The sequence below is a fragment of the Rhineura floridana genome, chromosome 6, assembly GCF_030035675.1.
Source record: "Rhineura floridana isolate rRhiFlo1 chromosome 6, rRhiFlo1.hap2, whole genome shotgun sequence".
Lineage (NCBI taxonomy): Eukaryota > Metazoa > Chordata > Lepidosauria > Squamata > Rhineuridae > Rhineura > Rhineura floridana.
Window position 1 is genome coordinate 27475239 of NC_084485.1, and position 24573 is coordinate 27499811.

General features: G+C 43.2%; 1 protein-coding gene across 4 annotated transcripts in view; it reads left to right on the forward strand.

Annotated features, from left to right (window-relative positions):
- The window catches only part of ATP9A (ATPase phospholipid transporting 9A (putative)), a 116446-nt gene that overhangs the window by 62349 nt on the left and 29524 nt on the right, over positions 1 to 24573 (forward strand). For all 4 annotated transcript variants that reach the window (XM_061631251.1, XM_061631250.1, XM_061631253.1 and 1 more), the window contains exons 14-18: positions 4753 to 4965; positions 13052 to 13213; positions 18969 to 19061; positions 20332 to 20415; positions 23531 to 23701. In XM_061631251.1, the coding sequence (XP_061487235.1) occupies positions 4753 to 4965; positions 13052 to 13213; positions 18969 to 19061; positions 20332 to 20415; positions 23531 to 23701 (723 nt within the window). The remainder of the gene's footprint in view (positions 1 to 4752; positions 4966 to 13051; positions 13214 to 18968; positions 19062 to 20331; positions 20416 to 23530; positions 23702 to 24573) is intronic.

Sequence of the window (24573 nt, forward strand, 5' to 3'; positions counted from 1 at the left end):
ACCCATGAACCCGCTTCTAGCCATGCCTCTTTCCCTTTCTTAACAAAATGCAGCTGTGGGCAGGCAAGTGGACTGATCTGAGTTGGGACCATTGAAGATGGAGGAGTTAATCCTAAATTTGGGGTTATATTTTTGTGGAGGGAGGAAATTGTGTAGGGAGCATAGTTGACATAATGGAAGTCAAGTGCATGAATATGTGAAAGGTTAATAAAGAGTGCTTCCAGATGGGTGTTTCTTGTGGGATCAGTGCTCCTTATGCATGCATATTTTTCGCTGCACCACTCAGTGTCTTTGTCATCAAAACGACAACCTGTATTTCCCCCTAGTTAAACTGGATTTTTCCTTTCCAGGGAGGACAATCCAATACGTTATTTCTTTGTTTAAAAAAAATCTGTTGCCAACAACATCTTTGCAATATCTCAGCACCCTGTTTGCAATATTAATCTACAGGCTAGAAACACCCTAATAGAGATAAAGATGTCTTGTTTGTATTATTTATTATATTCATCTCCTGCCTTTCTCCACCGGGGCCCCATTTACAGCAATATAAAAATATGCAATCAGATTAATATATAGCAGGAGTTCAGGCATTTTCCTGCTGCCTCCTAATATGAAAGTAGCAAGAAAGTAGCCGGAGGAGTCATACTCAGATCCATGTTCCAGAGCACATGCTTTGCATGCAGAAGATGATCCCAGGTTCAGCCTCCGACATCTCCATTCAAAAGGATTTCCAGTAGCAAAGCTGGGAATTACTCTTTGCTATGGTCTTAGGAACATAGGAAGCTCCCTTATACTGACTCAGACCATTGGTCCATCTAGCTCAGTATTGTCTGCACTGACTGGCAGTGGCTCTCCAGGATTTCAGGCAGGAGGTCTTTCCCATCCTGCTTGGAGATTCTGGGGATTCATTCTGGGCCCTTCTGCGTGCAAAGCAGATGCTCTACCATGGAGCTATGGCCACTGACTGTGAGAGTTGACAATGCAAGGGTTAACGGGCTGATGGTCAGACTCTGTATTAAGGTAGCAGCAAAAACCAAGCAACAAAGAATTAGACACACCTTAGCTTTGCTCAGAGGTAGCCAACAGGGTGTCCGCCACATATTGCTGGTCTCAAGCTCCCATCACCCCTGTCCTTTGCCCATGCTGGTTGGAGCTGATGGGAGTTGGAGTCCAGCAACATCTGGAGGGGTACCATGTTGACTATTCTAGCTTTTGAATAATCATAATATCTTACTTCTTCATCCATTGCTCAAGGAAGATGGAACAACTAACTTCCATTTTCTGCCAAGAGCAAATTCTAGCTGCAAATGATAAATCAAACAAGAGCTCCTTATGGTTCAATGTAAGGGAGTCAAAAGAAACAAAATTTAACACCAGTTTTGTGTTTGTATATCCTATTTCCATGCTTCAGGGAATGGAAGAATTCTGGGGAGGAAAAAAAGGATGATGGAAGGAGTCTGGGGAGGGAAAGCTTGTGCATTTCCCTTTGGCAGGATAGACAATGAGGAGCCATCCAGATGTTGTTGGGCTATAGCTCCCATCCTCACTGATCATTGGCTATGCTGCCTGGGACTGATGGGAGATGGAATCCTATAATACTTGGAAGGCACCACGTCAGCTATCCCTGCATAGGGCTCCTCACATGGTACAATGAATGTGCATTGAGAGGGAGCAAGAGCATACCTGACTTTCACCTCCTCCATGTGTTCAGCATCACCTGTGAAAGAGCATCTGCATGTACAAATTATGCACATTGATGCTGGATTTATGATCAGGGATCCTTGAATAGGCATGGTTCCCAATCATTTGTACAGGCCTCACTGTCAAACATTAACTGGAAACATGGAAAGCAGATCTGCATGTCACTTTCCTCATCTCTATCAGTGCTTCCATTGTACTAAGTGAGGCGATATTCAGTCAATTCACAATATCAAGCTGTATCAAAACCTATGTTTAACTAATATAGTTTTATTTAAGAATAGGAAAGTAGCCCTAACTGGTAAAGGGAGCTTCTAAGCAAGTATAAGTTTAAATATAATTAAAAGGTTAGATTCTTTGGTAATTGGAAGCATTTGCTGGCCATGATTCATTTAAACTGTAGTTCTGATTCATTGCTTTAATTATTGTTACCATGCTATGCCCTTTGACCTGGAAGTGAAACTTTTGTCCTCTTGACACAAGAGGTTAACAGAGCAGGAAACTGGATGACTATATGTTCCCCCTGTGACCAGCATAATTTAGTAATTGTAAAATTACCTGGAAGGTCTGATGTAGACCTTGAAAATAGTATTAAAAATTAAAACAGTCAGCTTTCTATCTACCTCCATGTTGATCCATCTGTTTTTTCTTTTTCAATGGGTGTGTGTTTGAGTATAAAATCCTGTTCATTTCAAAGTAGTGTCTTGCTGGGTAAAGTGATTTCACTGAAAATACACATTCTAACACTTTATGGAGCTTAGTTTAGAGACTAAACTGACTGTGGATCTGTAAGAAGCATACTCTTCCTAACCAACTGTGCAAACTTACATGCACCACTATTTCAGGAAGTCCCTTCATGCTCTAAATTGGAGTAGGCAGAAGGTAAATTGGTATATCTGATAATATATTCTTAAGTGATTTGCAGAGTGGTAAGAACTTCTGATCCCCAATTGTTTTAATAATAGCAATTTAAAAAAAGCCTTCCTCCAACATCCAAACTAGACTCAATGTTTGTGATGTGCTTTATGTTTGTGTAGTTGATTTTTTAAAAAATCAAATAGCTGATACAGGAGGCGGGGCAAGCCTCCTCAAGACCTGGAGGTGTAGACCCTGGTGCTTGCTATTCACAATGAGAAGAATGCTGTCTGCACCTCCAACCCCACAATACCACAGTCTTGATCTTCCTCATCCTTCCTAATGCCAACCGTATAGTTTTTTTCTTTTTTCTTGTTTTTTTAAATGACACAAGGGCAAATTACATGGCAAAGGTCACATGTAGTTCTGCCCTAAATTAAGCTGAAAGAAAGTTTATGAGAGATCCTGGAATGGATTTTTATGCAGTGAGGACTCCTGAACTAAGCATATGCTCAGAGGCACCCTCTTCACCTAATTCGAGCTTCCTCACCACCACCTCAAAGCAACAATTTTGCACATGGCTCTAGTAGGTTGCTTGGGCACTCGTTGTGTCTAGCAACTCCTACTCCTACTCCTACTCATAAATAGTAATAATAACAGTAATTAGCAATAGTATAAAAACATGGATGCCCACAAATATGCCTCCCTCCCAGCTTTAAGTAAATGTTTCACAATAGGTTTCTTCAGCCTGAAAGCATTCTAAAATATTATCTTGATACTGATTTCGATATTGATATGAGCCAGTGTAGTTTAGAGAAGACGGCATTGGTTTTGGATGTAGATCTGAGTTCAGATCCCTGGTTTGCCATGGATTCAGATCCTCACTCAGCTGTGGATTTTACTCAGCTAGGACATGTCACTATTTGTCAGCTTCCCATCTTTCAGTGACTTACCTCGCAGGGTTATTGTGAGGATGCCTTTAAGACTTTAACAGCACTTCTAAAGTAAGTGTCTTATTTTAAAATTTAACTGCTATGGGAACAGGGAGTTGCTTTATACTGAGTCAGGCCACAGGTTCATCCAGCTCAGTATTGTCTGCACAGGCTGGCAGCGGCTTTTCAGGGTTTTAGGCAGGGTCTTTTCCAGCGTTATCTTGAGATGCCAGGGATTGAACCTGGGGCCTTCTCATTCCGAGCAGATGCTCTTTCACTGAGCTATGGCCCTTCCCAGTGCAGACTATATTGCCTCTTTCAAAATCCAGAGAATCTCACCTAAATATTATGGCACAATCCATGCAACATCAAGCAAAGTTAAGTCTCATTGATTTCAGTGAGAAAATTAAGCATGTGATTAACTTCTTCCAAAGAAATCAAGGTGCTTTTTTATGGATTGTGTCCTAAGTTCTTATTCCTGAGGAAAACTTCATAAACTAAGGCAAGGTCTGCCCATGAAAAGTGCTTTTCACAGCCTTTCCCAACCTTTGGGTCCCCAGTTGGTGCTGGACTACAACTCCCAGCATGTCCAATGGTCAGAAATTATGGGAACTATAGTCATAATCATCATCACTGTTTATTTGTATGCTACCTTTCCATAACAATTTATGCATAAAGCGGCTTACAACATGAACAGGAAAAAAGTTAGTCCAGCAACATCTGGGAACCCAAAGGTCAGGAAAGGCTGTTCTACTCTAGAGCAGCCTTTCCCAACCGGTGTGCCTCCAGATGTTGTTGGACCACAACTCCCATCAGCCTCAGCCACCATTTCCAATGGCAGAGGCTGATGGGAGTTGTGGTCCAACAACATCTGGAGGCACACCGGTTGGGAAAGGCTGCTCTAGAGCAGGGATAGGAAATCTGTGGTCCCCAGATATTGTTGGACTTCGGCTTCTATCTTCCCAGAGCATTGGCCTTGCTGGCTGGGGTTGATGGGAATTGTAATCCGACAACATATTGAGAGCTTCAGATTCTCCACCCATGCTCTGGTGAGGTAGGCACATAGGTCATTGCATCTAATGGCTGTGGATAACTTTATTTTTGCATTCTACAAAATATTTTTGTCACCAAATCTGTATTTTCTTGTCAGCTTTTAAATCTTTATTCTGAACCTCCCCCTCCCTGCACTTCCCTTGCAAATGGTCAATATTAAGCAAGCAAAGTCTTTTTCTAACTAACATAATTGTGTTTTGTCCTCTTTTCTTAGCAGTCTCAGGAGCCACCTGCTTTAAAAGGCCCCACCATGGCTACCAAAGTACGGAAAACCCTGAGTAGCCGAGTCCACGAGGCAGTGAAAGCGATTGCCCTGTGCCACAATGTGACTCCTGTCTATGAATCAGATGGTGTGACGGATCAGGCTGAAGCTGAGAGGCATTATGAAGATTCATGTAGAGTGTACCAAGCTGCTAGTCCTGATGAGGTAAAACTCTGGGGAAAATGGTTTGACTTCCTATTAACTGTTTTTGTTCAAAGGCAGCTAATGATATTCTTACTGGTGAGGATCAAGGCACAACTATTAAATTTCAGATTACATTAGTGGTGGAATATTTGATTGTACTAACATAAATAGTTTATCTGAATACAATTTATCCAATCTTATAAAGAAAAAAACTTCTAGCCTACACCAGGCTACCTTACTATTGCTTAGAAAATACACAAATGCCAATTATAAAATAAAGATGTACAAGAATCTGATTTCTGTTTAAAAGCTTAGTCCTGGATGAAGATGTTTATTTCTTCTATTCCGCCCTTCCTCTCATGAGAACCCAGGGAGGCTAACAATAAAAATACAGTATTAAAAGCAAAAGCAGAGCCATGAGACAAAATAAAGCATACAATAAGAATCAACATTACGTTATGCAAATAGTGTCACTTCTGTTATGGTCCTGCTGGAACAAATAGGTCTTAAGCAGACTGAGGACTGTAAATAAGCACTGTGTGGGGGACAAATCTGATCTCTCCGGGGAGGGATGATCAAAGTGTGGCTCAGTTTTTGGGGTGCAGTTGGCATAGCATATCCTTAACAATATGAAATATACATCTTTTACATTGTCCCAGTTCTACAGTGGATGACTGCTAAATAAGAGCTGGATACTTGCTGGAACCTTAGGCCCCGTCTGCACTGTACATTCAAAGTTCTATCATAACACTTTAAACACTCATGGCTTACACCCCCCCCAAAGAATCCTGGGAACTGTAGTTTGTGAAGGGTGCTAAGACCTTTAGTCCCCTCACACAGCTACAGTCTTCCCTGGGAAGAGGGAGTGACCGTTAAAACACTTCTGAAATTATAACCGTGTGAGTTCTCTGGGAAGAGGGATTGACTGTTAAACCACTCTGCGAATTGTAGCTGTTTGAGGGGAATAGGGGTCTCCTACCAACTCTCAGCACCCTTCACAAACTACAGTTCCCAGGATTATTTGCAGAAAGCCATGGCTGTTTAAAGTGGTATGATACTGCTTTAAATGTATAGTGCAGATGGGGCCTAAGAGGGATTCTGTGAACCAGCAATTCCCTATGGGGGGAATCCATGAAAAGCCTCTTTAATAGGCATCCACTCCACCTTTGAAATCCTATAGCGATAAAATATTAAGCCGGGAAGATCAGTTTACACAGAAATGAGAACAAAACCTGGGAGCTGTTCTCCCCCCATTCCACTTTTGAACAGCAAAGGTAATTTCTACCAGTTGGCACAGAATTCATTTCCTGAAACACAAAGCAGGATTTCCTAGATTTGTTTCCTGTATGCATTCCTGGGCAGGAACTCCTGAAAGCATCTTTATTGAGAGATCAGTTACAGCCGCTGGGGCTCTGTGATCCTGTCAGGTTGAGGCCATACAGTAACGGAGAGAAGAAATGTAATAGGTAGGATCTGATCAGAGATAACTTGCCCTGGAGGGTTCCTGGCAAACTGGCCTTTAACCCTGACGACACTTCAACGCTCTCCAGGATGTACTGATCAGATGCATCACTTGTAGCGTTCCCCAGGACTGTGCAGCCTGAATGAAGCATCCAGGCAGCAGCTAATAACAAACAGGGATCTATTCTCTCTCTGATTCTGAAGTGGTTTTAACAGCCTTTTTTTTTTTTTTTTGCTAATAACTTGATGCTATTTAAGGAACGGAAAGAGTAAATGTTCAAGCACATGAGTGAAGTATCTGCTGAAGCATTCAATTAAAATTTGTAGAATGTAGTAACAATATTGTTTTGTGCTCTTTGCTTCCCTGGGTGGTCATTCTGAGACAGCTTTACAGGATCACCAGCCATCCTTGTCAGGAACGATTGCTGGATATCTTTTTCTTCTCTGTAATAGTTTGTTTACAAATATACAGGTTGAATGGCCGGCAAGCAAGCTTCTATAAAGAGGAAGAGTTAGCTCTATAGCAGCTTCAGTCTTTGAAAACAACAATACCGCCAAACCTGCTTCAGTTCTAAAACCCCAGAACTGCCTGCCTGCCTTTCTTTTTCAGATCAAAGTCCAGGCAGGTGGATGTAACATTCCTAGCTAAGAATAGGATTTTTGTATAACACTATAGAATGCTTGAAGTGTTTTGCACATCATCATTGGCGATCTCTCATGGCCGAGTAAGATTGTCTTCCAAGATAAGGTCTTTAACAGTGGGTCCGTAAGTGACTGTGGAGGCCAATTCTGGATCCACACAGCCTCCCAAAATGAGGACATAGGTTTCCAGATGGAAGATGGTTGCGATGAGGATTTGTTTGACATGCCTTCCTTAGCTCGTTTGTCCCATTCGCCCTATATTCATGCTTCTTCGAAGTCCATAGCACCTTTGACAATAGCCAAGCCTCATTTGGGACGTTCATGGGCCAAGACTTCCCAGTTCTCAATGCTCATGTTACATTTTTGTAGATTTGCTTTAAGAACATCTTTAAACTTCTTTTGCTGTCCACCGATATTCCATTTTCCATCCTTAAGTTGGGAGTAAAGTAGCTGCTTTGGAAGACAGTGATCAGGCATTTGAACAACATGGCCAGTCCAGCGAAGTTGATGTTGAAGGATCATTGTTTCAACACTGGTAGTCTTTGCTTCTTCCAAAACGCTAACATTAGTCCGTCTGTCTTCCCAAGTAATTTGCAGAATTTTCCAGAGGCAGTGTTGGTGGAATCTTTCAAGAAGTTGGGAGTGGCGTTTATAAATGGTCCATGTTTCACAGGCATACAGTAAGGTCGGTAGTACAATAGCTTTGTAAATAAGCATTTTGGTCTCCCTGCAAATATCCTGATCCTCGAACACTCCACGCTTCATTCGGGAGAATGCTGCATTTGCAGAGCTGAGACGATGTTGAATATCAGCATCGATGTCAGCTTTTACAGAGAGATGGCTGCCAAGATAGGGGAAGTGATCGACGTCCTCCAGCATTACACCATTAAGCTGGATTGATGGTGCCACAGAGGGACTAGTTCGCATCTGTTGATGAAGCGCTTTGGTTTTTTTAATATTAAGCGAGAGCCCAAGCTTTCCATATGCTTCTGCAAAGACATTTAGGATAGTTTGAAGATCTTTCTCTGAATGTGCGGAGACGACATTATCATTGGCATATTGAAGTTCTACGACAGAGGTTGACATTACCTTATTTTTTGCTTTCAGCCTACTGAGATTAAAAAGCTTTCCATCTGTTCGATATAGGAAGTTTCCCCTCAATAAGGTGTAGAATCATAGCAATGAAGATAGCAAATAAGTCTGGAGCAATGACATAAAGCAAATGTTAACCCACACTTTCCAGTGCCTTTTCCTGTCACTTTTCTTACTGCGAAAGGTACGAATTTGGCAACGGGGTGGGGGGATGGGTTTGTTGAACAAAAGCTTCAAATCACCTTAAATTGTACAACCTGAGTTTGCCAGTATGTGATTGAATTCCACCCAAAAATAGTGACAGTGTGGAAGTGCCCTGTTGTTGCTGAACTACAGCTCGCATAATCCCTGATGATTGGCTATTCTGGCTGGGGCTGATGGGAGTTATAGCATCAGCAAGTTTAGGAAAACCCCAAGGTTTGCAGGATAATAAAAAATAAGGTTGTTTTAAGGGGTTTCCCCTTATGAGAACCAAGCATGCTCAGTGGGTGTAGAACTGGCTGAGACAGGATTGGGGTGGGGGGGAGAGGAAGCCGGGTGGGTGAGGGGGGGAATAGAATGGAGTATCCTGGAAGACAGCGTGGCTGGCGGGCTGCCACCCTGAACAGGAGTGCTTCCCACTGCAACATTTTTGTTGCAGGCCCCACTTGTAGTTTAAAAGTGAAAAATGACATCACTGAAAGCTGAAGAACAGAAGTCAAAGAAAAGCCTTTGACCAGTGTTACTTATTAAGCCATAACGGTGGAAGGCTGGGATCAATGTTTTATCTACATGGTTATGGAAACAATGAACAATAGAACAACCTGTAACTAGGCTCTTGAATGCTACATGCTTGCATTGTAGAAGGTTTGGGGAAAGATATGCAGCACAAACATTTAGACTTGTTATCTCCAAACAATTCCTAGGGGTTGGTAAGGAAAGCAAGCAATTACCCACATTGAATAATTTAATGCTGTATTTTAAAATTGGGGTTTGGAGACATTAATCCATTCATCCCTGTATATCTCAATAATAAAAATCAGTGACAGTTTATTATTCCAGACAGAGCCATCCAAGTCCCTCCCCCCACCTTATGCTGGGCTCTGGGGGTGGGGTGGATTGAGTGGATGTGTCCCTCCGCTCAGATTGAGTGAGAGACAAGGGAAAGTGTTTGGTATGAATGTTTTATTTAGTGTGTGTGTGTGTGCATTACTTGTATGTATGTAGATTTAAGTGGTTCTCGTGGTATAGATATGCGATCATGCTTTTTTTTAGGCTGTGAGGCTGAATTATGTGAGTACTTGTAGAGTGTGATTTCAGGTGTGCTAAAATAGTGAGCTTGAGTGTGTTGGTTTAGGATGTTGATATGTTTGAACACGAGCGTGTTGGTCTTGTTAAGGGCGTGTTTGAGTAAATGGAATGATGCCTGTTTTCAACTCTAGTTCAATGAAATTCTGTTACAAAGGGGGCTGGCTGTTCTAATTGTTTTGCTTTCTATTACATTGTGATTAAGAAATGAGCTGATTTTATTTAATCTATATTTAAAAATAAGCTTGTGTTTTTTTACTTGTTTTTTATTTTTTTCTTGAAGGCTGGGGGGGATGTTTTGTTTAGTCTACTGTGTTACGATTTTTTTCTTGTATTTCTTGTACTTAATTTTATATGCAGTGTTTATACTATTATGTTGATACCCAAGAGGGTGTTTTGTTCAGGTCATTGTATTTTATTGATTGTGGGTTTTTTGCATCTGCTTTTTTAGGATGTTTTGACTTATGTTGTACACTGCTTAGACTTTTATTTAAATATAAGCAGTATATAAATGATCCAAGAGATCCAAGAGATGGATTGATTCCCTAAAGGAAGCCACAGACCTGAACTTACAAGATCTGAACAGGGCGGTTCATGACAGATGCTCTTGGAGGTCACTGATTCATGGGGTCGCCATAAGTCGTAATCGACTTGAAGGCACGTAACAACAACAACAACAAATGGTCCAAATAAATAAATAATAAATAAATCTGTGCCTCCTGCCAGCCACTGCCAATGGAGAAATGCAAGCATCACTACATTGCCAAACGTGTGGGCGGGGGCTCCGCTGGAGGTTTCTCCACTGGCAGGGACAAGTGGAAAGTCATGAAATGGAGCTGGTGCAGAGATCAGGCCCAGTCGTCCTGCCGCCCTACCTTACGCCCTGGTTACTGAGAACGGCAGGGCTGTGGATGCAGTGGGGGAGTCTCCACCGTTCCACAGAGCCCTAGCCTTGAGGAGATTGGACTGCACCCTAAGTCTGTGGAGGTCACTACGTTACTCACACCAAGGTGTGATCCTATACAACCTTGGGAGTAAACTCCATTGAACTCAATGGGACCAACTGCAGAGTATACACACATAGGATTTCATTATTCAAATAGTCATTTCCCCACCCTCAGGAACTACAGCAGTTATAGTTCTGTGGGGTGGCAGGGTGTTACGGTTTGCTAACCTAATTACTACTCCCAAGGTTCTTTGAAGGAAGCTGTGTGGTTTCAACTGGTATAAAACTAATAGAAATGTGTATCATAGGCCCCATTTGCCCCAGTGGAGGCTGGTTCCTTAGGGCAAGTGGGGCAGTGCCCCACCAACCTCAATCTGCCCTCATCCAGCCCCCACCTGCCGGCCTTCTTAGCTACACCCAGTCCATGAGGTAGAACTATGTGTCAGCTTTCTCAGTGTTGCCTCAGCAGGGAGAAGGACAGGAGCAAAGCTAGAATTAGTTGTTTCTGCTGGCCATTGGTTCTGGCTCCACCTACTGTTGGCCTCTTTGCCTTCTGCCCTCCCAGTCCCTATGGGCACCAGCCACCACTGATCTGCACCATACATTTAAAGCAGAAATATCCCACTTTAAACAGTCACGGCTTCCCGCCAAGAACCCTGGGAACTGTAGTTTGTTATGGGTGCTGAGAGTTGTTAGGAAGCCCCTATTCCCCTCATAGAACTACAGTTCCCAGAGTGGTTTAACAATCAATCCCTCTTCCCAGGGAACTGTAGCTCTGTAAGGGGGAACAGGGGCCTTCTGACATCTCTCAGCATGGAGAGTTGTGGTTTCTAAACACTTAACACTCTGTGCCTCCAGGCAAGTTTTTTGTACTGCTTTAGGCTGCTGGGAGTTGGTGAGGTGGGTGTTGGATTGAGCAGAGGCAGCAGCTGGCAGTGGGGAGGGGTGTGTGGGGTTGCGTTGTTTTCTCGGCTTCCCAACACCGTGGGTCACTGCTGCTTACTAAGAGGAGGGGGTGTGCGATGTGGGGAGCTTGGCATGGTGCCCTCATGGAATTCCCTGTTGCATCTGCCAAATGTGCAAGCAGGCAGAAGAGTCCCTACTTGCAGTACCCTGCAGAAAGCCCTGGAACTGGGTGTTCTGGGGGTGTGGAGGGACTGAGGGAATTCAGCATTCTTTTTCCTTATTCCTAGGTCATGGAGGCCAAGGCTGTGCCTCCGAATGCTAATTGCTGGGAATCACAGGTCGGGAGAGTGCTGTGGTGCTCATGATCTTCTTGCAGGGTTCCCACGGGCATCTGGTTGGCCTCTGTGAAAAGTGGGTGCTGTACTAGATGGGCCCCTGGCCTGATCGACTAGAGCTTTTAGGGTCTAGAGGCAAAACAGGGCCAAAGTGTCCACTGATAGCTTATTGTTCCAAGCCTCACAAAAACCTGGGGCCGGCTCCACTTCTGCACCTCCCATCTCCACTGACATGGAGCTGCTTTTGACTTCCTCTAGATATGGCCTCTTGCCTTTTTAAATCTTTTTTGTGTTGGTGAAATTTAAGTGGAGGCTGGACAGCCATTGGAAGGCTGTAGTTGCATCCAGTTCTGTGGAACCTGCATTGAGCAGAGGGTTGGGCTACATCCAAGAGCCCTTCCATCCCTAAAATTGTATAATTTATTTATTAAATGGATATGCCATCCTTCCTCCCAAAAAGGAACTCAGGGCATGCCTCGTGCTGATAAAAAATATTTCAGTTATCCCATACGTGCAAACCTGTCCAAGGATGCCATTCAGCTATTGGGGGGGGGGGCCTTCTATGTTCCTGTGCCATCTGAAGAGTGATGGGCGGGCAGAAGGGAGAGAGGCATTTTTGTTTTGGGGCTCAGACTGCAGAATAGCCTCTCCTTGGATGTACACTTGGCCCTATCACTGCTCTCCTTTTGGTAGGCTTGCAAAGCCAGTGTCATTTCTGCATACTTTTAACAAGGAAAGGGCCATCGCTCAGTGGCAGAGCATCCACTTTTTTTCACGGAGAACGTCCCAGGTTCAGTTCCTGCCAGCTGCAGGGAGGATATCCCATGTCTGAAACTTGGAGAGCTACTGCCAGTCAGTGTAGACAGCACAGAGCTAGATGGACCAATGGGCTGACTCAGTATTACGTTTCCTCATGGCCACTTCTTTTTAATATGTTCCTAATGACAGCTTCTTAATTTATGAGCTTTTTTGAAGGCACTCTAGAAAGGCAGAGTCCAGATAGTTGTAATAAGAAAAGAATAAAAAATACAACTTCCTTGCACTGAATAAGGAACTGGTGAAGGATTTTTTTTTTCCATTTGAAAAGGACACTCCACCCAATTCGTTTATGCTAAGGGATGGAGGAATATTTCAGATCTCAGAACCATTTGCACGGTGGCTTCTAGTTTCCTAAGTATGTGCAGAAATCCCACAGTAGCAAAATTCAGATCTTTAGCCCCAGTGTGCCAGTAAAGAAATGTAAGCGCTGCTGCGGTACATGCATTTTTAGCAGCAGCAATAGCAGATTAATCCTGTGGGGCAAATGTACAGTTAACAATTGAGTAACTTTGTTCTTTGCCTCACCCACTTCCCTCCCCCCCCCTCCTGTTCCATTTGCATGACCTCTGAGCCTTCAAGCTCAGCAGTCTATCTGACCTTTAACCTTTCTTGTATTTAGGTGGCCCTGGTACAGTGGACAGAAAGTGTAGGCTTAACACTGGTTGGCAGAGATCAGTCTTCTGTGCAGCTGAGGACTCCTGGTGGCCACATCCTAAACTACACCATCCTGCAGATTTTCCCATTCACTTATGAAAGTAAACGAATGGGAATCATTGTTCGGGTAAGTTGTACAAAACTGCACAGTATCAGTTGAAGATAGTGCAACGAAAGCCATAAATGCAAACTTTTATCAGATTTCTCAGTTGAGATTTTGTATTTTGAAAAGCTATTACATTTATAACCACAGATCTATAAGATCAAATTAGCACTGGGTTTTGCTTTCAAGTTAGTGTTTTGAAAAAAGATCAAATGTTCTATATTACAACCACAGCAGAAAGTCAACTGATTATCAGCCAAAGAGGTGGAGCTGACTCTGTAGTTTCTGCTGTTTGCTTGTAACCAACAAATAATGATAAATGAGATGAGTTACGGTGCATTGTTCCATGTAGACAGTTCATGACTTGATGTTGTATATTGATACAAAAAATACAGACAACTACATGTGCAAAGACAGGTAACTCGGGCTTTGATGAATCAAATAATTAGATCACTATATATATGCATATGTGATACTTTTTTCTTCTTTAAATTTCTAGAGTTGTAGCCAATGTTAGTCCTACTCAAAGTAGACCCATTGAAATTAATGGACATTTGTTTTTATTTATTTACTTATTTATATCCTGCCCTTCCTCCCAGCAGGAGCCTGGGGCAGCAACTAACATGACTAACTTTGGCTCATTATTTTCAGTTGGGTATACTTCTGAGCAGGGAAGGGGAAGAAATTTGCTAAAGTCACACGGAGCATCAAACTGCCCCTCAGTTCATTGTCTTTGTGGATCAGTCTTTTTGCTACAAGCTTCTGCAGCTTTTCCTGATATCGGATTTTTTTAAAACGAACCAACAGTGGCTAATATAACAACATTGTTATAAATGACATCTTTGATGTAAACAGCTGCAATGTGTATTCCCTTTAACTTCTGTGTCATCAAGGTGATGATGGTTGCCATTAACATTCATTGATTCTTAACCTGTCTCCCCCTTGTATCTTTTCAACTCACACATCAGTCATTTATGCAGTCATAGTGTGTCTGTCAGATGTGTCTGCTCAAAAGATCCTTCAGCTACATTGGATGCTTGTTATAACGCGGATTCGGATGACAATGTCCCCCAAGGAAAATACTATTCAATAAAAGGCTTTCATTATAACACGGAACCCATATAACATGGGTACACCCTTTGTCTCCTGACCCCTGCGTTATATCAAGCTTTCATTGTATTAGCACAAGCTCTCTCGTCTCTGTCTCTTTAAGGAATATATTCATAGCATCATTCAGGTGGGCAATTTAATATACATCGGAGACCATCATGATCTCTGTTTTAAAAAAAAGATGTGTGCATCACTTTGTTAATAAAGCAAAGCGCACAGTGAAAAAGTGACCCAGGTGAGGCGTGGGAGAGGAAGACAAATTTTAAAAAATGGTTGTCATTGCTGTGTGTTGATGATGGATCCAGCAACATCAATTTTTGGTTGATTAACTTCAAACACGCTAGATGTAAGGACAAGACCTCACCAGTGGTTCAGCTTTCAGCTTTCAAAATTATATCACATAGTTGAAAATAAATTCAACTGCACGAGCTTCATTTTATTGCAGAGAGCAGGGGGGATTTAGTTTACTGTCCTTGGACAGACAGTAACCCTGAGGCAAAAGACCTATTTGATGAGCCATTACTTGCCTTGTTTCCATTTGAATAAAAAAAACAGAGACCATCAATAGAAAGAACAGAAACCATAACCAGCTGCCAGTTTGGCAAAATGAGAACCAAACCCACACCAACAAGTGAACTACATCCTGAACTCTGAGGAAAACCTAATTGGACGCAACCCTAGAAAATTTCAAATATGGCAATTTGTGATGCTTAGTGATAGTTTCTGTAAGTTTGTGGTGTAGTGGTTAAGAGCGTGGGATTCGGACCAGGGAAATCCAGGTTGAACTCCCTACTAGCCATGAAGCTCACTGTGTGATATGTGACTGGTCACTGTTTCTCAATCCAGCCAACTTTAGAGTGGTTGGGAGGCCAAAATGGGGTGTGCAAAGCTGCATATGCTGCTTTGAGCTCCTTGTAGGGAGAGGCAGAATGTAAAATAACAAAATATTTAGCATTTACATCAGATGTCGGAAATTTTTGGCCCTCCAGATGTTGCTGAACTCCCATCAGCCTCAGCAAGCATGGCCACTGTCCAGGGATGATGGGAGTTGTAGTTCAGCAGCATCTGAAGGGCCAAAGGCTCCCCACACCTGACTTACATTGTGCTTTAGGGTGTTTACAAGTGTTCTCTAATCCTTACAACAGCACTGTAAGGTGTATAAGAAGTATTCCCATATTGCAGATAAGGGCAGTTGCAATTGATGAATAATGGCTTGTTTATGGCAGCTTAGTGAGGTCACAGCAGAGATCAGATATGAGCTGAGGATTTACTCTTGGCCATGGCAGTAGCTCTCAAAAGCATTTGTTTAAGGGCCCAGGAAGATCACACAAGGCTGCATCATTGTTAAAGTTAAGCAGGTATGGGCTTGTTGGTTCCTTGGATGGGAGATGACTAGGAGCCTCTGTAAGAGTAGTATATAAATACAATTTTAAAAAACTTAGTGCTTATCAATTTGCAAAGGGGGATACCTATGTTAGTCTGTTCCAGCAAAACCAAGGAGGTCTTGTGGCACCTTCAAGACCAACCATGGCATAAGCTCTCTTGAATTACACTCCACTTCATTGGATGCAACTAATCCACAAAAGCTTATGCTACTGCTGAAAAGATGCCAGCCAAAGCTTTCTTGGTTCAAAAGGTATCCGTTCCATAGAGGATCCCATTATAACAAACTAGTCAGCCATACTGTTGCTGCTGTCTCTCAATGGCACAAAGGCAGTTGTTTTATCTGACCACAAAACGTGTCCCCCTCTCTTTTTGAGCAACTGGAATGAAGTATGTTTTCTTTGCAGCTCAGAGAGTGCTTTTGTCATATGTCAAATGGGAGCTTGGGGATGGGGTGGGGGTAGGGAAGAGAAGGCCTTTGAACCTTGGCCAAAATCAGACCATGGTGGAAAAAGATGTGGTTGAGAAACAATACAACTGGCAAATCTTTCTGCAGATTTATAGTTGTAATCGTGCCATAGCATGGGAACATGCTAACCTCCTACTGAACCTGGTGAGAGGAAGTGACTAATGCAAGGAGATAGTTGATATGGTATTTATATTGGACAAAAGATCTAAACCATCTTAAAGCTAGTTCTGCACCACAGGAAGTGGAGTCTCTGCTCAGTTTCCTACCGAAAAGTTGTTAAATGCTTCTTAACAGTTTAAATCATTTAATGCGCAAACATCTATCTCAACTAATGCCAGAGATCTTTTTATTTTAGGATTTTTTTTTTTCTGGCCTATGTCGCTAGTCTCTAATTTTGAAGTTGGAAGTTTACATTGACATGTGGACCATTGACCCCTTTGCAGAAATAGAGTGAAACCCACAGCTGAACAACAATATGGCATCCAGCTACCTTATCCCGAGTCAGACCGTTGGTCCATCTGGTTCAGTACTGTCTGGCAGCAGCTCTGTCGGATTTCAGACAGGGTTCTCTCCCAGCCCTGCCTGCAGATGCCAGAAATTGAACCTGGGACTTTTTGCATGCAAAGCAGGTGCTCTGCCACCAAGCCACAGCCTTTCCCCTTTAGCACGTTTTATGAGAAGTGATTTTTAAATTAAGTAAATAAATAAATAAATAGAGAAAATAGCAGGGAAAATAAACAATGTAGTTGAAAAACAGGCGCAATTTTCTCTTGCTCGATCTAAACTGGGCAAAGGGAACGTTAGCCCTGCTCTTTGGCTAAGGTTGCATTCCCTTGAGCTTGGTTCCTGTTTGCACCAGATTTCGAGTGAAGACGCTATTGGTGCTTGACTTCAAGTTGGTTTCAGCAAAAGTATATCGCTCTGTAAAGAGGAGCAAGCTTTTTATATGATATTTGAAGAGGATTGTGTAGAGCAGCTTTCCCTAACCTGGTCCCTTCCACATGTGTTGAACTATAGATCCCATCGGCCCCTGCCAGCACAGCCATGCTGATGGGAGTTGTAATCCAAAATATCTGGAGGATACCAGTTTGGAGGAGACTGGTGTAGAGCATAAGATCTGCTGGCTGGGGAGACTCCAGCCTCCTGTTGAAATTGAGTCCTCCCGACCTGGCAGAGCTGTCTTGCAATGCTGCTGGTCAGAGAGAGCTACATTTCAAGTTGCTAAAGGAGAGTCTTGGTGATGTTGATCTACAAGCTTTTATTTGGGTTCCTGAGCTCTTTGGGCTAGCTGCCCTGTTTTTCAGACTTTTTTTTTAATTATTGGGGGACCCATTGCTAATGTGCCATAAAGTTGCTGTTGTCATAAACTTCAAGATACCCACCTTCTCACCCAGCAGATTGGCAAGGAATGCAGCAGATGTACCATCTAGGAAGGGCTCCAATTTTAAAGCAAAATCTTAGTTCCCTCAAAGTGGTTCACTCCTAGCTATCAGACCTACTCATGAGGAGCAGCTGGGTTGCTTACTCATGAGCATTTTACTGCTGCTTCTGTTTTGCGCTCAGCAGACTGATCAGCTAAACTAAGTCTGTCCCTGTTTGTAAACCAGTTCGATCCAAATTTTGAAATTTGAAACGTAGAAATTCCCAGAATGTCCCAAAACATTATTTTGGTTCAATTTCCTATGAATTTATGAGATGATAATGGATTGTCCAGACTTTGTTGGAAATGAGTCATTCCCCCCCCTTTTTTTTTTTAAAGTGAGCAAAACTCAAGAGTGGAAAGTAGGGTAGGATTGCGTATAACTGATTATGAACCCACAGGATTATTTCTGATATGCAGAAAGGTTCTTCAAAACCCCAAACCTGATTTTGGAGTGGGATAGAATTCACTCACTCTGTAGGAATGAAACAAGCTGACTCCAGCTTGTACTATTTGTACTCAAGATTTGGATCCATTCAGGTTTAATCTGAATACAGGTGCACATTCCTCATTTATTTTGGTGACTTCACATTTGCCTGTTTTGAATGTATATATGTAAAAGGAAAAATGCTAAAGTTAACGTTTGTGTGCGTTTAACTGAAAATGACTTGATGTAATTTTTTTTTGCTAGGCATGAGAATGGTTGGAATGAGGAAAAAGAAGTGATTTTTTCCATTCAGGATGGTGGGAATCTGACATAAGCCTGGGATAAGCCAAAATCGCCCATTGTTAACAAAGACCTGGTTCTCACAAACAGAAGATGAGAGTTGGTAAACCTGCTGGCTGACTGTACCGCTGGAGGTTGGGGAGTCACGTCAGTGAATGCTCTTCCATTCAAAACAAATTCCTGCCCCATAGAAAATCAGCATAGGCTAGGCCAGAGTCCTTCTCCTTGAGATGCTAGTTTTCTATGGGTAGGAGATTCATTATATTATACGGAGGAACAGTCATTGGAGCACCCACCTACAGTCTGGAGTGGTACAGCAAAGATACAGTTCCATTTGATTGTGATTGTTAGTGCTAGGCCTTAGAAATTGATAATTGCCTGATCTGCATGTCATGCTAAGCCAAACAATGGCTTAGCTCATATGCATGGGCTCCGGGAGAGGAGATGGGAACCGCTTCGCTCCTCCCTGGTCTCTCTGCTGGACAGACTATGAGCCGTAAATCATAGGATAAACCTTGGTTACAGCTTGTGGTTAGTTTGGAGAAAGCGAAATCACCACAAGCCTGGGTACGGATGACACGCTAAGCTAAACCAAGGTGTAGCAACATTAAGTGCCAATGCTAGAACAGATGAAACTCTTTTTCTGTGCCCCCCCCCTATTCTATTTCAGGATGAATCTACAGGGGAAATAACCTTCTATATGAAAGGAGCTGATGTGGTGATGGCTGGGATTGTTCAGTACAATGACTGGCTAGAGGAAGAGGTATGAAGCAGCCTGTCCAGCGGCTTGGCTGATTTACTTTAAAGTATGAAATTTGCACTTAGTATAATGAGCACATAGTTAAATTATGGAATTTGCTCCCACAAGATGCAGTAATGGCCACCAGCTTGGATGGCTTTAAAAGAAGATTAGACAAATTCATGGAGGTCAGGGCTATCAATGGCTACTAGCCATGATGGCTGTGCTCTGCCACCCTAGTCAGAGGCAGCATGCTTCTGAAAACCAGTTGCCGGAAGCCTCAGGAGGGGAGAGTGTTCTTGCACTCGGGTCCTGCTTGCAGGCTTCCCCCAGGCACCTGGTTGGCCACTGTGAGAACAGGATGTTGGACTAGATGGGCCACTGGTCTGATCCAGCAGGCTCTTCTTATGTTCTTATGAGGGGTTGACTGTCAAGTGGTACAGGGGACACAAGGAACACCATTGTCTTGGGAGGTAATAGCTGAGACTGTGGCTGTTAACATCTGCTTCTTATGCAAGTTGCATTTGCACAAGCTATAATAGCAATACTGCAGACTTTTCCCAATTTGGTGTCCTCCAGATATTGGGAGTCATAGTCCAAAACATCTGGGGAGTGCCAGGTTGGGGAAGGCTGCAGTAGACTATAACACGGCAGTCTAAACTACCCCCTCCTTTCTCGGACATGGAGAACTTTTGTTCCTGATTTGGCCTACAAGCCTGTCTTTCCGCAGCCACGCCCATCTGTCCCACACGTGACATCAGATGTGGGGCAGGTAAAGCCGTGGCTGCAAAGGAGCAACCGAGAGCCTTAGAGTGTGCTCCTGATAGTTCCTCTGCAAGCAGGCATTGCATTGGGCGTCTTTTAAATTTGGCCCCAAATGCAAGCCCAACTGGGATTGGTTCCACCTGGGAGCTCCAGAGTGGAGCCAATCCCTGCCAAAAGCAGGGCTTGCGTTCATCACTGAATGGAAGTCCCACTTCCATCAGGTATCTTTGCAGCTGTACCTTGAATTCAGTCCAGGACTGCAAAGGAAAAGAGGAAGAATTGAGAGTCCGCTTAGAATGTGTTCCCAATTCTTCCTTTGAAGTTAAATCACCTGACGTGTCATATAATGTTAATTGACTGAGAGCTGGCGTGGAGGAGTTCTGAATCCACCCCGTCCCCATCCTGTCTGTTAGAATGGTAAGGAAACAAACATTTTCTTGAGCTAATGCCTTTGAAATAACTCTGATTTGAAATCTCTAGTTTCAGGGTAGCTTACTGACCATATTTGCAATATTTTTCTCCTCTGCAGTGTGGTAATATGGCAAGGGAAGGACTGAGGGTCCTGGTAGTAGCAAAGAAATCCCTGACTGAGGAACAATATCAAGACTTTGAGGTATGTTATATAGATTATATATGATGCTGAGCTTACAGGCACTGTTTTTAAGTATTATCAGTTAACCCTGCAACGTGTGAGAGAGACTAATAACTTATTTCAATGGGTAAATTGTACAAGAGGACTGCTTTTCAAGTGCTTTCCCAACCACTGTTAGTCCTGAGCTGGTAACACCAAATATAGCCTTTGCTGGAGCCACAGTCACTGTAATTCATTTGGGGCTGCCACTGAAAAGTGTATTTAAAAAAACTAATTTAGGTTGATATATTATGTGTCTTGTCAGCCTCCTTTATCTCTGGTATTGTGCCATCTTAATTGAATACCTATTTGTTTTGGGGCCTAATTCAAGGTGCTGGCTCTTACCTTTAAAATTCTAGAGGGCCTTGGACCTGGTTGACTTAAGAACCACCCTCTCCTGTACATTCCCTCCCATTTACTCCAAGCGACATCAGAAGTCCTGCTCCATGCTGAAGCTTGGTGGGTAGCCATGAGAGACAAGACCTTTCTCAGTTGTGGCACCATTGTTGTGGAAATGCCTATGCAGGCCTGCCTAACACCATGACTGTTAATATTTTGCCATTTAAAAATGTAGCTTTTCGAGGATATGTGCTGATTAGGTTTTGATTATTTGGAGCTTCTGTTCAGTAGTATTTTCAGTGGTTTCACTGATGGTCTAAGATTGTTTTTAATTTTCATATTGTTTACCACCTTGAGGTTTTTTGGAAAAGAAAGGTGGGCTATATAATAAATAAATAAATAAACTACAGAGAAATTCAGGACATAGCATAGGGGCAAGGACACATGTTGCATTTTAAGAACTCCCCCAGAAGTATCCTCACTGTGTCTTTTCTGAACATAATTGTTTCTCAGCAGGAGTCAGGGTCTGAAAGGGGAAAAGCACTTTGCTAATTTGAACCAGGAGCTAGCAGTAGGCAGTACTGATCGACTCCACGCACACCCCTTTTTTGCCCACTGTGCTGTGACAGAATAAAGAAATCTCCTCGCTCTTGGAACGCTTTTGCAAAAATAAAAGTGAATGCAAGCTTTATAAAAACTCAGCAGTGAACGAACTGAAAACCGCATGAACGTTCGTTGACATGTCAGATTTCAAGGCTAAAAAGCAAGCTGCCTATTTCAATCATGGTTGACTGGTATACCTTCCTTTCTTATCACAGTTGTGAAAACTGGAAGGAAGCTAGTTTCACACTGCAACTCGAGAATTTGCTGTGAGCTCTTTTCATATTATGTCAGCTATAATCTTTAGGCCTTGAGAGAAGAACGCTGTCACTTGTACAGCAATTTTCAAAGGCTTTGCACTTTTTTCATGTTTGATGCATCCCTGTGAGGCTAGTCTGTGGCAGCATTTGGATGTTCATCCAGAGCTTCATTACCTGTAATTTGTGAAGCCATGAATGAACGTCTGGATTCAACTGTGTGCTTCTCCCTCTCTTACTATACCTGGCTTATTATCTTGGTTTGTTCACAGGCATTAAGCCAGAGTTCCTTGATTAATTTGAGACATAACACGTCTAATAGCAACTGGAGGGCCACAGGCTCCCTGATGTAGAAGCTAGATGGGGAAAGGGAGGGAGAGAGAGAACTTGGCAAAGAAGAGAAAGTGGTCCTTGAGACAGCCCTAAATGGCCTGGGAACAGGTATCATTCCCTCTGCTTCCAGTGTTGAGCTTTTGATTGCTCATGCTTATGTGGTCAAAATGGCATCTCCCACACACAGAAAGGAAGTAGCAGCAGGCTCAAGGGAACCTCAAGGTTTGTAAAAACACCCCCCCCCCAAAAAACCCAACTCAATGATGACTGAACATACTCAACAGTCAGTAAATACTGACTGACTGTTGGGAATGCTGGCTGGAATCCTGATCAAGGAGCATTCCATGCTGCAACATTTTTTTTTGCAGGTACCACTTCTGTTTGGGTTGAAAGTTCCATTGAACATTTTATGGAAAGGCACCAGATGAATGTAATACATTTTGTGTGTGTGTGTGAGAGAGAGAGAGAGAGAGGGAGGGAGAAAGAGGGAGAGGGAGGAGACATGTGATTTGAAGAAAATTGCAAACCTATGTATATGTGTCTGCACTTGCTTGCTTGTTGTCATTTCTTGTCTCTCCCATTCCCATCACCCTGTTGCCTCTCCTTTCCTGCGTTGTCTTCCACACTCCCCTCATTGATGGTCATAAATAATTTATTCCAGGGCACTGAAGGACAAAGCTGAAATAAACATGAAATATGACAAAAGAGGTGCTGGTCTGTTGTGCTCTTACTCTATAGTAATGACAGCCAGCTGGCAGCTTGTGGGCTGCATCAAGCTGATGGATGGCAGCCAGTTGGCTCACCATTCATCCACCTTCTTTCAGTAGATAAAGAACCTCATAACGCAGGCCTCTACGCATCTGGCTTCAAGAGGGAGGGGAAACTTCTGAAAGCACGTGGGCCAACCCACCCATACATTTCCTGCTGAGTTCCTCTTGCTCCCAGACCTGGTATCATGCTGATCTGGGGTTATGAAACCACTGATGAGAATATTGACAATGGCAAGGGAGTAATGGGGCTGAGGCAATACGTTCGGCTCTCCACCCTGTTCACTCTCATGTTGTCCAATGCATCTAATGGAGGGTGGAAGACCTCAGGCCTTGGAGCCAAATGTGGCCCTGCGGACCTCTCTGTCCGGCCCTCAAAACTCTCCCTAGGCCACACCCCTCACTGGTCCTGCTTCACACTCTTTACGTGTTTTTGCCTGGCTGGAATGTGCCCTTGAACTCTTACATACCTCTTGCCTAAGGATAGAGGATGGTGGATAAAGAGGGCTGCATGAGCGTGTATAGAAGCTACCCTACCGTGCAAAGGTAAAATTTACATTTGTCGTTCTGCCCCACTTTTACCTCTGGCCCACCCGCCGCTGGCATGTGGCCCTTGAAGGTTGCTCAGAATGCAATGTGGCCCTCAGACTGAAAAAAGGTTCTGCACCCCTGATCCACTGGCTGCCCACCCATCTCCATGGAGTTCTGAGCTACACCTGCTTCTTTATATATTTTGCATTGGTGTTAGTGCATGGTGATGGAGCTACTACTGACTGGCTGTGTCTCTTGTGTCCTTGCCAGGCACGCTACGTCCAAGCAAAGTTGAGCGTCCATGACCGCTCCCTGAAGGTAGCAACTGTGATAGAGAGCATGGAGATGGAGATGGAGCTGCTGTGTCTGACTGGAGTGGAGGATCAGCTGCAGGCAGATGTCAGGCCTACTCTGGAAACCTTGAGAAATGCCGGCATTAAGGTATGGCTAAACTAGAAGCTGAAAGTGTTGTGCTGTTAATGTTTTCTTCTCAGTCGGACAGTGCAGTGATGAACAAAAGAGAGAGAGATTGTAACATTGTTTGGTGGGAAAATGGCATTTTCCCAGCAATTAAAGCACTGAACTTTTGGCATTGTGAAAATGAGGTATCCTGACAACTGAAAGTTTGGATCCAATAACAGTTGTATTTATCACGCACACAAAAATAGTTTCCTGTAAATGCCTATCATTGTTAGCCTCTGACTTTGATACTCAGGAGAAGTTTGGTTCCTAAGTGTGGAAATCTTCCAAGTGTGCAAGTCCATTAAAAAGTAGGGTAAGCGTTATTTATTTATTTATTTATTGCACTTGTATACCGCCCCATAGCCGAAGCTCTCTGGGCGGTTTACAGCAATCAAAAACATTAAAACAAATATACAATTTAAAACACCTATTTTAAAAACAATTTAAAACACAATTTTAAAATTTAAAACAATATAAAACAATTTAAAACACATGCTAAAATGCCTGGGAGAAGAGGAAAGTTTTGATCTGGCGCCGAAAAGATAACAGTGTTGGCGCCAGGTGCACCTCGTCAGAGAGATCATTCCATAATTTGGGGGCCACCACTGAGAAGGCCCTCTCCCTTGTTGCCATCCTCTGAGCTTCCCTCAGAGTAGGCACCCGGAGGAGGGCCTTTAATCTTGAACGTAGTGTACGGGTGGGTTCGTATGGGGAGAGGCGTTCCATCAGGTATTGTGGTCCTAAGCTGTGTAAGGCTTTATATGTCAAAACCAGCACCTTGAATTGAGCTCGGAAACATACAGGCAGCCAATGCAAGCGGGCCAGAATCGGTTTTGTATGTTTGGACCGTC